At 42.3% G+C, this 13,212-nt stretch overlaps 2 protein-coding genes across 5 annotated transcripts in view; one reads left to right on the top strand and one right to left on the bottom strand.

Moving 5' to 3' along the window:
• The window catches only part of cpn1 (carboxypeptidase N, polypeptide 1), a 28,768-nt gene extending 23,431 nt beyond the window's left edge, over positions 1-5,337 (top strand). The window contains exons 6-9 of the mRNA XM_061966699.2: positions 1,314-1,453; positions 1,768-1,867; positions 4,728-4,846; positions 4,974-5,337. Coding sequence (XP_061822683.1) covers positions 1,314-1,453; positions 1,768-1,867; positions 4,728-4,846; positions 4,974-5,084 — 470 coding nt within the window. The 3' untranslated portion in view covers positions 5,085-5,337. The remainder of the gene's footprint in view (positions 1-1,313; positions 1,454-1,767; positions 1,868-4,727; positions 4,847-4,973) is intronic.
• The window catches only part of LOC133610434 (integrin beta-3-like), a 99,512-nt gene that overhangs the window by 71,268 nt on the left and 15,032 nt on the right, over positions 1-13,212 (bottom strand). For all 4 annotated transcript variants that reach the window (XM_061966694.2, XM_061966697.2, XM_061966695.2 and 1 more), the window contains one exon: positions 3,689-3,809. The gene's annotated coding sequence lies outside the window, so the exon portion shown is untranslated. The remainder of the gene's footprint in view (positions 1-3,688; positions 3,810-13,212) is intronic.

Below are 13,212 nucleotides of genomic sequence, written 5' to 3'. Positions count from 1 at the left end.
TACATGCCGACGGACTAGTGGTGGAGGACGGGCTGGAGGTTGCTGCCTGGTTGGGTGCATCTGAGTCACCCCACCAGCACAGCTCCCGGTCCCAGCCCCCCCCTCAAGGAGCGGATACCAGACGCGCTCCCTGAGGTCTGGCATCTTTAGGGGTGGGTGTAGGGGGGTAGACTCCTCCCCACTAAATTGTCCAAAATGTCTATTCCCTACCCCCACTTTAGACTGGGTCTGAAAAAAATCTAAATTTAGAGACAATTTTCTCAAAAGGATTTTTCTTTGAAACAAAGTCCATAGTGGGCGGCTGACAGAGGGTGTAAATAGACTCCAAAAAAAAATCTTGGTTTCTGACGTCATCACCAGTGGGCGGGACACGGGTCTCCTGCGGCGGGAAGGAAGAATGGGCTGGTTGTGGAATCTTGTTGTCCGGATGAAGATTTTGGGGGAACAACGCGTTATGCTGGCGAGAAAAAGCCTTTCTGGCTGGCTTCCATTTTTGCCAGTGCGTCTCCATCACCTCCTCGTGGCCGGTCTGCGGAAGAACGTATGCTGCCTGCATTCTGTCACGTGGGGGTCGCAGCTAGCTGCGGGGTTGTTCTTCCAACGCAAAATAGACGGCTCCGGACGACAGCGTGAAGGTAGGCTTGGATTTATTGACATTAAACAGTCACTACCACAAAACACAAAGATACAACCAAAAAAAGGCAAGTGTGCCTAAAACATATGAAGCTGCTAATTAACAAAAACTAGGACATGGACATGGAAACTTACTTTGTCAAAACGAGACATAAACCGGAGTGACATGACGACAATGCAGGCAGGACGAGTGATGAACAAGGTATGCTTAAATAACAGTGACATGATTGGTGACAGGTGTGTGTGAGTCAAAACGTGAAACAGGTGCGTGACGTGACAGGTGAAAACTAATGGTTGCTATGGTGACCAGACAAGGGAGTGAAAAGACAGAAACTAAACAAAACATGACTTAAAACAAAACATGATAACACAGACATGACAAGAGGCAATTATACAAAATGCTCATCTCTATTATCACTCAAGAAAAAGCTTTCCTAATAATGTAATGTGCGGCAGAGAAAGAACAAAGCTTTTTTTTTTGGTTGAGTCACGCGAGCTTTCGAGCTTGCACAAGGTCACATTTGATATGGACATGTAATATTTGTTTTAACGTCCAAGCTTTACGTCACCCTTGAACTTGGACGCATTGCATGGTAGTTGTTTTCCAAGAAACAGATGCTCTTTTGGCATTTTTTTGTTTTTTTTGCGTTTTAAAAATAGGTCACATTTCTTTGTTGCAGGCATGCAAGACTTCAACTATTTACACACCAACTGTTTTGAGATCACGCTGGAGCTGAGCTGCGATAAGTTCCCAGCCGAGTCTACGTTGCCCAGAGAGTGGCTGGGCAACCGAGAGGCGCTGGTTTCATACGTGGAACAGGTTGGAACACACACACCTCCATAATATATTTCAGAGACACTGAAAAATGAGCATGAACACAACATCTAAAAACAGCTCTTGGCTATTTGGCCTCTCGGTTGCAAGATTTGGAGAAACAAAAGTGCTTGGTTCAGTTTAGCAAAGTACAAAGATAAATACAGTCATGCATTGCAACCGTGATTAAAGGGTAGAAGTGCTCCTTACTGTTCTAATTATAGACACAAACTAAATAGGGTGAAATTGTGATTTAAGTTTGTTTGGTGTCCCTCCCTTTGGGGGCGACATAGGAATTCACAATTATTCCTGTTTTTCAGGTGCACCATGGGCTAAAAGGCATAGTGTATGATGAAAACAACAATCCTATAAAGAATGCCGAGATCTCAGTGTCAGGAGTCAACCACGATGTGACCAGCGGTGAGTAGCTTTTAACTAGTAGTGCCATCTTAAACTAAATAGTGATTGTAATTTGCATTCAAAACACTTCCTTGGGGTCTCGATCAGGGCTTCTTAACCTTTTTGACCTCGGGGCCCAACTTTTTCTCTACAGAGGGTTGGGGGGCCCACTCAAATATTAACACTCAATTAGTGAATTACTCTGTATTAAACAATTATATCTAAAAACTTACAATTTATAACCTTGTCACATATAAACTATGGCAAAGTTGTATGGTGCAACACGTATCCCAGTTATCTTAAAAAACTGGATATTCTTCAGAAGAGAGTCATGCGTGTTATATCATGGGCAAACTTTAATGCTCCCTCAAATCCTTTTTTTTATGGGTACAATCTTCGGAAGTTTACTGAGTGCAACAGATTCCACGGTGCTTGTATTATGTATGACGTAGTATACGGATTAAATTCTAGACTCTGCCAGCTCATTCCAGTGACCACTACTTCTCATAGACATAAGACTAGAAGTAAACATTTACTAAGAGGGGAAAATTGTCATCTAAAGTGTACAAGCTTTAGTATAGCCTGTAGAGGCCCGATGATCTGGAATGAGATTGATAGCTTTATAAAAGAATCACATTCTTTAAACTTTTTTAAAAAGCGTTTTAAGCAAAATGTATTGCGACGTTATGCTTAGTATATTTAGCACACCCGTTATGGCTGAGGAATTCACAATAGTCGCATAATTTTGGTCTTGACCTCTGTATGTGTGATGAGATTATCGCAGATCTTCAAGATGCAACCTTTTTAATCAATTTGATTTGGTGGATTTAAAGATTCCTTTTTTATAAATGTCAACCTGTTGGTAGGTTGGTATGAAATTGTAAATGGGTATTTGGTGGGTAGAGTTTGAAAGGAATTGTATTGTACTGTATTTTGTATATTATATGATGATGTATATTTTAACTGTGGGTCCCTGTCCATAAACGCTTCTAGATTACCTTTTTGCAGAACGGACTCTGATATTAACAAAAGAAACAATGATGTAATACAAAATGATGTCTATCTGTAAATAAATAAATAAAAATGATATGGTAGAAAAATAAGTAACTATAATGCATAAGACCAAACTCGTAAATAATTGACGAAAAATACATTTATATACAATTATGTTGTGCTAAAATAAATCAACTAAATTAATAACAAACGTGTTCCTTAACTGAACTGTCAATATAATTCAAGTACAAATAAAAATACAGCATCCCCACTTTAGTCATAATTTTTGCGCTTAAGAAACTAGTCTGTGACTTTAGCACCTAACTTTTGTTCAGGATAGTCATTATTGCCATAAGTGGCGGAAAAGTGTATTACAAATGAGTACAGTTGCGGCCCATACCGACCACAGCTCAGAAAGAGATAGGCATCAATGGGCCACGGCCCTATGGTTAAGAAACACTGATCTAAATAATGTGTATTGAATATGCTTTGGTGGAAATTTTGCGTAAATTCTGCTCCACGGTCACATTTATATCACCTGTTTTTCGAGTCTGTCTGAAAGATGTTTGTTTGTGGAGGCATTCCCAGATTGCAAATGAAACCACACTGCCCCCCCTCTCATCATCTGTCTTCTGAAAATGTACATTGTTGAATATACTTATATCTTGAAAAGAAATGTCAGTACTATTGTGTTCCCAGGCAGGGGTGAAAATATACTTCATGAATAGTATTTAGATTCACCCGGTCACAACATTAAGTAAACTCTGATCGATAAATTAAGCTGCTTATACCAGCATTTATGTTACTATGTGCATGCCAAGATTAGATCAAAATAATACTTTATCCTACCTTCTCTTGTGTTTCCTCAAACTCAGTGGGCCTCACACAGAGCTCCTCCCCTATGATTAATAGCTTTAACTAATGTCCAAATAAGTACATCCAGTTGCTGTGACATCACGACGCAGCCAGACTGCAAAACACAGCAATCAGAGGCGTTCAAAATTGCATGTAAGCTCAAGCACAAAGGCATTAATATTCTGATTTGATGCTTTCGCATTGTTTAACACGAGTATCCAACATTGTAACATTATTAAGAATCTGAACTGAGGATGTCGTTGTGGCTTGTGCAGCCCTTTGAGACACTTGTGATTTAGGGCTATATAAATAAACATTGATTGAAGTAAAAAAAGACAAAAATCATTGAGCTCCCCTTTAAAGTGTCCACATTTTTTTCTGCCCATACAAGAAAAATGTATGAGTCACCATGCGCATTTTTGTTTAATGAACATACTAAAACCAATTGTATATGTATTCATTTGTACTATTCATTGTAATTCATTTGGATTAACATGTTTTACTTTATTTTCCTTAAATATTTAAATTAACTAAATAAAAATACCAAACGTGTTGTATATCTTTTATTTTAACCCTTTAAAGGGGTTTGATCAACTATACTATACATGCGTAATTTTACAAATTTAAACACATTATCTTTTGCTTATCTTTTTTTTTTCTTAGTTTTGGGCACAGTAAGTTTACAAAATGGAAAACATAACTGCTCAGCTTAAATGATTTTTCAAATGAAACATACAAAAATACTGGAAGGTAATTCTCCAATAAATGACAAAAGTAAATATAGGTATAGCGTAAATAAATACTGAAAGATGCAAAGGACACTTTAATACTTCCGATACATTTTCTGCCCTAGAGATGCTAAAACCAATACAATGCAGGTCAAAACGTGACCTTTAGCAACAAAACATGCAAATGTGCTAGAATGCAAACACAGATGGAATACATTGCCCTCTAGTGGCTTAAACTGTAAATGCACCTTGAAAAAGTTACTGTCCCTGCAACACATTGCAATACTTTTTTCACGTTTCTCTAGGAGTGGCTGGCGACTATTTCCGCCTCCTGTTGCCGGGCACGTACACCGTGACAACCTCGGCCCCCGGTTACACTGCCTCTACCAGCACCGTCACCGTGGGACCAGCTGAGGCCACACAGGTGGATTCCTTATCACAGAACCACTTTAAAAATATCATACAAGGCTCGCTTCCTTTTTTTTTTTATTAATATAAATATTTTGTTGTGTTGGTTATCTTTTCTTATCTTTTGTTCTCTCTCTCTCCAGCTGCATTTTCATTTGAAAAAGGCCCCAAAACCCAACCTGAAGACAAAGCACCACTATGGAAAAAAGAACCTGTCATCCCCCAAGTCTTCCTTAAAACTTGGTCCAAGATGAGTCCGCGATTTACAGAACACATAAACCTGCTATATGAGTAAACACACATAGAAACTAAGGACAAAACTATGTAGACCTATGATTATGTATTATTTTTTGTTAATATACTTTCTTGTCTGTATTGATTAATTATTGCCAGACCGGCGTATTTATATAACATTATTGATGGATACAAAGGTGATCGTGCTTTATTTGTATGTGCAATTATTTGATGATTACCTACAATGGAAATAAAATAATGTTGTTTTTGTCACATGTCACTTTTTCTTCAGAGTGTACACGGTGTGCATAATTCAATTTGACGGGATGCTTATTAAGTGCAATGGGGCGATGCCTGGGCATAATCACATCCTCAGCAAAAAACTTACAATACTCTATTTTTGAATAGTGAACGCAAAAAACTATGAGCTGTGATGTTTACATTTTTTTTAATCAACCAATTAATTATTTAAATATAACATAATGTTAAAATGATAAATTAACTACAATGGCATTACTATATTTTTAAACGCATACACATAAATCTTTGATATTTTTTATACACATTGTTTTTTATTTTGCTGTAAAAATTTGGTCTGGCTGTTTAATTTTGCTTAAGTAAAAGTATTTAATCTAAAATTATTTTTCCACCAGTTAAAACATAAACACAAAGTACAGGAAAACACAGTATTATCATCAGGATTGAAAAGAAAAAAACGTTGTACCATCACATGTATGTGGCCACTTTTTGCTAGACAGATTTGATACAACGCAATCACTTGCTACACATCCATCCATCCATTTTCTACCACTTTCCCCTTACGGGGTCGCGGGGGGTGCTGGAGCCTATCTCAGCTGCACACCTATGCAAAATTGGACACATTCAAGCCAGGCTCCATAAGGTTATTTGAATGAGGGCTGCCCCTCACAAAGCCGAAGAAAGGCAACGAGAGCCGGCAGTACAGAAAGTTTTACTGTATACACTGATAATTCTCCGACAATACTACATTTTAAATATAAGAAAATATCAAATACACAAATGAAATGAAAACTATTGTTATTTGTTTTATATTATTGTCATTTTAATCACACTACAATAAATCACTATAACATTTACTTTATTGTATTTATTTGCAACCTTTTCATTACTAGGGCCTGAGCAGCTAAAAAGCTGCGAAGGCTCTATTGAAATTGCTTTGTTTATTATTACCCCCACACTTTAATCGCATTTATGAGGCTCTTAACATGCATAAAAACTCACCAATCTTTGCAGGCGCATCAGGTCTGGCAACATTTTTTAATATATTTGGGGGCCCTGACACAACATTTTAATTATAATTTCGAATCAGTAGCACCCCCTTGAAAATTTGAAAAAATGACCCCCTGCTACCAGATTCACATTTCATCATGAAAATTGATGGTGATGTCTGTCATGAAAGGACGCACGTACAAAACCCAAAACCAGTGAAGTTGGCACAATGTGTAATTCATAAATAAAATCAGAATACAATGATTAACAAATCCTTTTCAATTTATATTCAATTGAATAGACTGCAAAGACAAGATATTTAATGCTCAAACTGAGAAACGTAATTTTTTTTGGTGCAAATAATCATTAACTTAGAATTTAATGGCAGCAACACATTGCAAAAAAGTTGGCACAGGGGCATTTTTACCACTGTGTTACATGGCCTTTCCTTTTAACAACACTCAGTAAACATTTGGGAACTAAGGAGACCCATTTTTAAAGCTTTTTACGTGAAATTATTTCCCATTCTTGCTTGTTCAACAGAAATACCACAACTCTGTTGTGGTATTTTAGGCTTCGTATTGCCATCCATCCATCCATCCATCTTCTTCCGCTTATCCGAGGTCGGGTCGCGGGGGCAGCAGCCTAAGCAGGGAAGCCCAAACTTCCCTCTCCCCAGCCACTTCGTCCAGCTCTTCCTGTGGGACCCCGAGGCGTTCCCAGGCCAGCCGGGAGACATAGTCTTCCCAACGTGTCCTGGGTCTTCCTCGCGGCCTCCTACCGGTCGGACGTGCCCTAAACACCTCCCTAGGGAGGCGTTCGGGTGGCATCCTGACCAGATGCCCGAACCACCTCATCTGGCTCCTCTCGATGTGGAGGAGCAGCGGCTTTACTTTGAGCTCCTCCCGGATGGCAGAGCTTCTCACCCTATCTCTAAGGGAGAGCCCCGCCACCCGGCGGAGGAAACTCATTTCGGCCGCTTGTACCCGTGATCTTGTCCTTTCGGTCATAACCCAAAGCTCATGACCATAGGTGAGGATGGGAACGTAGATCGACCGGTAAATTGAGAGCTTTGCCTTCCGGCTCAGCTCCTTCTTCACCACGACGGACCGATACAGCGTCCGCATTACTGAAGACGCCGCACCGATCCGCCTGTCGATCTCACGATTCACTCTTCCCTCACTCGTGAACAAGACTCCGAGGTACTTGAACTCCTCCACTTGGGGCAAGATCACCTCCCCAACCCGGAGATGGCACTCCACCCTTTTCCGGGCGAGAACCATGGACTCGGACTTGGAGGTGCTGATTCTCATCCCAGTCGCTTCACACTCAGCTGCGAACCGATCCAGTGAGAGCTGAAGATCCTGGCCAGATGAAGCCATCAGGACCACATCATCTGCAAAAAGCAGAGACCTAATCCTGCAGCCACCAAACCAGATCCCCTCAACGCCTTGACTGCGCCTAGAAATTCTGTCCATAAAGGTTATGAACAGAATCGGTGACAAAGGGCAGCCTTGGCGGAGTCCAACCCTCACTGGAAACGTGTCCGACTTACTACCGGCAATGCGGACCAGGCTCTGGCACTGATCATACAGGGAGCGGACTGCCACAATCAGACAGTCCGATACCCCATACTCTCTGAGCACTCCCCACAGGACTTCCCGAGGGACACGGTCGAATGCCTTCTCCAAGTCCACAAAACACATGTAGACTGGTTGGGCAAACTCCCATGCACCCTCAAGGACCCTGCCGAGAGTATAGAGCTGGTCCACAGTTCCACGACCAGGACGAAAACCACACTGTTCCTCCTGAATCCGAGGTTCGACTATCCGGCGTAGCCTCCTCTCCAGTACACCTGAATAGACCTTACCGGGAAGGCTGAGGAGTGTGATCCCAAGATAGTTAGAACACACCCTCCGGTTCCCCTTCTTAAAGAGAGGAACCACCACCCCGGTCTGCCAATCCAGTGGTACTGCCCCCGATGTCCACGCGATGCTGCAGAGTCTTGTCAACCAAGACAGCCCCACAGCATCCAGAGCCTTAAGGAACTCCGGGCGGATCTCATCTACCCCTGGGGCCTTGCCACCGAGGAGCTTTTTAACTACCTCAGCAACCTCAGCCCCAGAAATAGGAGAGCCCACCACAGACTCCCCAGGCACTGCTTCCTCATAGGAAGACGTGTTGGTGGGATTGAGGAGGTCTTCGAAGTATTCCCTCCACCGATCCACAACATCCGCAGTCGAGGTCAGCAGAACACCATCCTCGCCATACACGGTGTTGATAGTGCACTGCTTCCCCTTCCTGAGGCGGCGGATGGTGGTCCAGAATTGCTTCGAAGCCGTCCGGAAGTCGTTTTCCATGGCCTCACCGAACTCCTCCCATGTCCGAGTTTTTGCCTCTGCGACCGCTGAAGCCGCACACCGCTTGGCCTGTCGGTACCTGTCCGCTGCCTCAGGAGTCCTATGAGCCAAAAGAACCCGATAGGACTCCTTCTTCAGCTTGACGGCATCCCTCACCGCCGGTGTCCACCAACGGGTTCTAGGATTACCGCCACGACAAGCACCAACTACCTTGCGGCCACAGCTCCAATCAGCCGCCTCGACAATAGAGGCGCGGAACATGGTCCATTCGGACTCAATGTCCAGCACCTCCCTCGTGACATGTTCAAAGTTCTTCCGGAGGTGGTAATTGAAACTCTCTCTGACAGGAGACTCTGCCAGACGTTCCCAGCAAACCCTCACAATGCGTTTGGGCCTGCCAGGTCTGTCCGGCATCCTCCCCCACCATCGCAGCCAACTCACCACCAGGTGGTGATCGGTAGAAAGCTCCGCCCCTCTCTTCACCCGAGTGTCCAAAACATGAGGCCGCAAATCCGATGACACAACTACAAAGTCGATCATGGAACTGCGGCCTAGGGTGTCCTGGTGCCAAGTGCACATATGGACACCCTTATGTTTGAACATGGTGTTCGTTATGGACAATCTGTGACGGGCACAAAAGTCCAATAACAAAACACCGCTCGGGTTCAGATCCGGGCAGCCATTCTTCCCAATCACGCCTCTCCAGGTTTCACTGTCGCTGCCAACATGAGCATTGAAGTCCCCCAGTAGAACGAGGGAATCACCCGGGGGAGCACTTTCAAGTACTCCCTCGAGTGAATCCAAAAAGGGTGGGTACTCTGAGCTGCGGTTTGGCGCGTAAGCGCAAACCACAGTCAGGACCCGTTCCCCCACCCGAAGGCGGAGGGAAGCTACCCTCTCGTCCACCGGGTTGAACTCCAACGTACAGGCTCTGAGCCAAGAATTGCCACCCCAGCCCGTCGCCTCTCACTGCCGGCAACGCCAGAGTGGAAGAGAGTCCAGCCCCTCTCGAGAGAACTGGTTCCAGAGCCCTTGCTGTGCGTCGAAGTGAGTCCGACTATATCTAGTCGGAACTTCTCCACCTCGCGCACTAGCTCAGGCTCCTTCCCCCCCAGCGAGGTGACGTTCCACGTCCCAAGAGCTAGCTTCTGTAGCCGAGGATCGGACCGCCAAGTGCCCTGCCCTCGGCTGCCGCCCAGCTCACATCGCACCCGACCTCTATGGCCCCTGCTATGGGTGGTGAGCCCATTGGAGGGGGGACCCACGTTGCCTCTTCGGGCTGTGCCCGGCCGGGCCCCATGGGGACAGGCCCGGCCACCAGGCGCTCGCCATCGTGCCCCACCTCCGGGCCTGGCTCCAGAGGGGGGCCCGGGTGACCCGCGTCCAGGCAAGGGAAATCTGGGTTCCTTAATCGTTTTCTTCATAGAGGTCTTCGAGCTGCTCTTTGTCTGATCCCTCACCTAGGACCAGTTTGTCTTGGGAGACCCTACCAGGGAGCATCAAGCCCCCGGACAACATAGCTCCTAGGATCATTGGGACACGCAAACTCCTCTACCACGTTAAGGTTGCAGCTCAGAGAGGAGGCTTCGTATTGCACCACACATTTTCGGGTTAAACTGGCATGTTAAATTTTTTTTTTCGCCACTTTTGCAGCAGATTACCTCAAATTAATTAAACATGGTACTTGACACATGCTAACTGTTATATGCTAACTTTTTTAACTGTATGCCCCAGAGTCATATAACTTGGTTCCTGACGCATTCTAACTGTAAGCATGCTAACGTTAGCCTTATCAACACCAAGATCGCTGAAAAGAGGAAGTGTATGAAATTAATTGAATAAAAAAATCAAAAAAATCATCAAAAACATGATGGAGCATGTTGGCAACTTGGCGAAGCAATTTAGGCATATCACTGCCATTCTGCATCATACTGAAGCAGAATGAGAAAGTTAATCAAGAATTTTTAAATAATATCTTAAAGGTGGACATTTATCCATGACAATTTGGAAAAGCTGCAAATAGTGTGTTTGACAGAAAAGCACCCGGAATGAGATACCGTAGAAGTCCACTTTCTAAGCTAAATAATGTACATTATTTTTTACATTACTTTGTAAAACAACTGTAGTTGTTATTGTATACAAAAATAATACAATAGAATATACTACTATTTCTTATCTGAAAGTATTTTTTAAGGCATTTTACATGTTAAAATTGTGATGTTTTAAACTGGCCAGGCACCAATTAAATGTATTTTATTTCATTTAAATTGGGGAACGCTGATGTTTGTTTTGGGTTAAGAGCTCCGTCACGGAACCAATTAAGCTCGTAAGTTGAGGTACCATTGTAGTTTGGTTTGAACGAAAACAATTTCAGGAATGTGCATCCTGAAGATGGCAGCAGAGTACAAGAAAGCTTGAATTTGACAGGACTTAGTTTTATTACAGCATGTAAAGCTGGATGCAATCATCTAAATACAATATCTCCCTATTCGCTACTAATTAATAGATTTTGACTGAAAACTTGCAGAAAAAGAAGACTACATGTATGTTTTGAAGTATGAGAAAGCAACTTTCTATAAAAAGATCTCTCATTTTCCGTGTGCTTTTCTCAAAGCAAACAAAGCATAAACAATCCTCTCCTAAGTGAAAGGAATGAGGAAAAGACCACTTCACATTGCAGGCTGTGATGTAAAAAGGGACATTACCAGGTGAAAAGTACTAATCTGAGGTCTGCTCTACCTATTGCATTTAATTCACGATTTAGTAGGCCTCTTTTTGCCACCAATAGGAAGTTCGGTCACTGCAGGAGGAGACACAACAGAAGGATTGTGTCCTACAGCGGCCTACAGAGCATAGAGTGACGGAAGCAAATATTGAAAGACAACAATAGACCCTCAAAACCGCTCTTGGATGCGAGGCACAAAGGATGGGTTTCATACAGTCACACAGCTCTGGAGTGTTCTCATTGCTATGTGTGTGTTCTGCATTTGCTTACAAGGACAAAACATAGCATCACCAATGCACCACGCTGCCGGGCATCTCCCACACTCTCATAATTGTGTTCATTGATTCAAATTTGAGATACGGCCGTACGAAAGGCAGCTATGTGAACCACTACACTAGCATTAGCTACACTAATTCCATGACAGTAACAAAGGGATCTTTCATATTCTACTATGCCTGATATATATATGGCTGCAAAACCAAAAAAAAAAACACTACAATATGAAAAAGTATAATGTAATAAAATAATTTAAAGTGCTTATAATGCAAAACCCAAAACCAGTGAAGTTGGCACGTTGTGTAATTCGTAAATAAAAACAGAATACAATGATTTGCAAATCCTTTTCAACTTATATTCAATTGAATAGACTGCAAAAACAAGATATTTAATGTTTGAACTGAGAAACAGATTTTTTTTTTGAAAATAATCATTAATTTAGAATTTAATGGCAGCAACACGTTGCAAAAAAGTTGGCACAGGGTCATTTTTACCACTGTGTTACATGGCCTTTCCTTTTAACAACACTCAGTAAACGTTTGGGGACTGAGGAGACCAATTTTTGAGCTTTTCAGGTGGAATTCTTTCCCATTCTTGCTTGATGTACAGCTTAAGTTGTTCAACAGTCCGGGGTCTCCCTGGTGGTATTTTAGGCTTCATATTGCGCCACACATTTTCAATGGGAGACAGGTCTGGACTACAGGCATGCCAGTCTAGTACCCGCACTCTTTTACTACGAAGCCACGCTGTTGTAACATGTGGTTTGGCATTGTCTTGCTGAAATAAGCAGGGGCGTCCATGATAGTAATTATTAATTAATTGTGCCTTCACATACAGTATGTGTAAGTTACCCATACCTTGGGCACTAATACACCCCCATACCATCACAGATGCTGGCTTTTGAACTTTTCTCACACATTTGTTCACAAAGTGGTGACTCTCACCCCATCCTTGTTTGTGAATGACTGAGCATTTCATGGAAGCTGCTTTTATACCCAATCATGGCACCCACCTGTTCCCAATTAGCCTGTTCACCTGTGGGATGTTCCAAGTAAGTGTTTGATGAGCATTCCTCAACTTTCTCCGTCTTTTTTGCCACTTGTGCCAGCTTTTTTGAATATGTTGCAGGCATCAAATTCCAAATGAGCTAATATTTTCAAAAAATAAAAAATATTTCCAGTTCGAACATAAGTATCTTGTCTTTGAAGTCTATTCAATTGAATATAGGTTGAAAAGGATTTGCAAATCATTGTATTCTGTTTTTATTTACGATTTACACAATGTGCCAACTTCACTGGTTTTGGGTTTTGTAATTAAACAGCATTTAATAATCGAAACGCTTTAAAACACTGGGAGTGGCTACAAGTATGAGTTGGGTTCAGATATAATGTGTACGTGACAGTTTCGAAACATGGGCAACAAATTAAAAAGAAACACTTAAATTGCTATCTAAATTGCTATTTTGTATTCTAAAAATGCCTGATAAATAAATACAGAAATTAAAAATATATAATATAAAATACATATTTGAAAAAAATA

Source organism: Nerophis lumbriciformis, linkage group LG11 (assembly GCF_033978685.3).
Source record: "Nerophis lumbriciformis linkage group LG11, RoL_Nlum_v2.1, whole genome shotgun sequence".
Taxonomy (NCBI): domain Eukaryota; kingdom Metazoa; phylum Chordata; class Actinopteri; order Syngnathiformes; family Syngnathidae; genus Nerophis; species Nerophis lumbriciformis.
The sequence above is the reverse complement of the archived record's forward strand: the minus strand, read 5'-3'. Positions and strand labels throughout refer to the sequence as shown.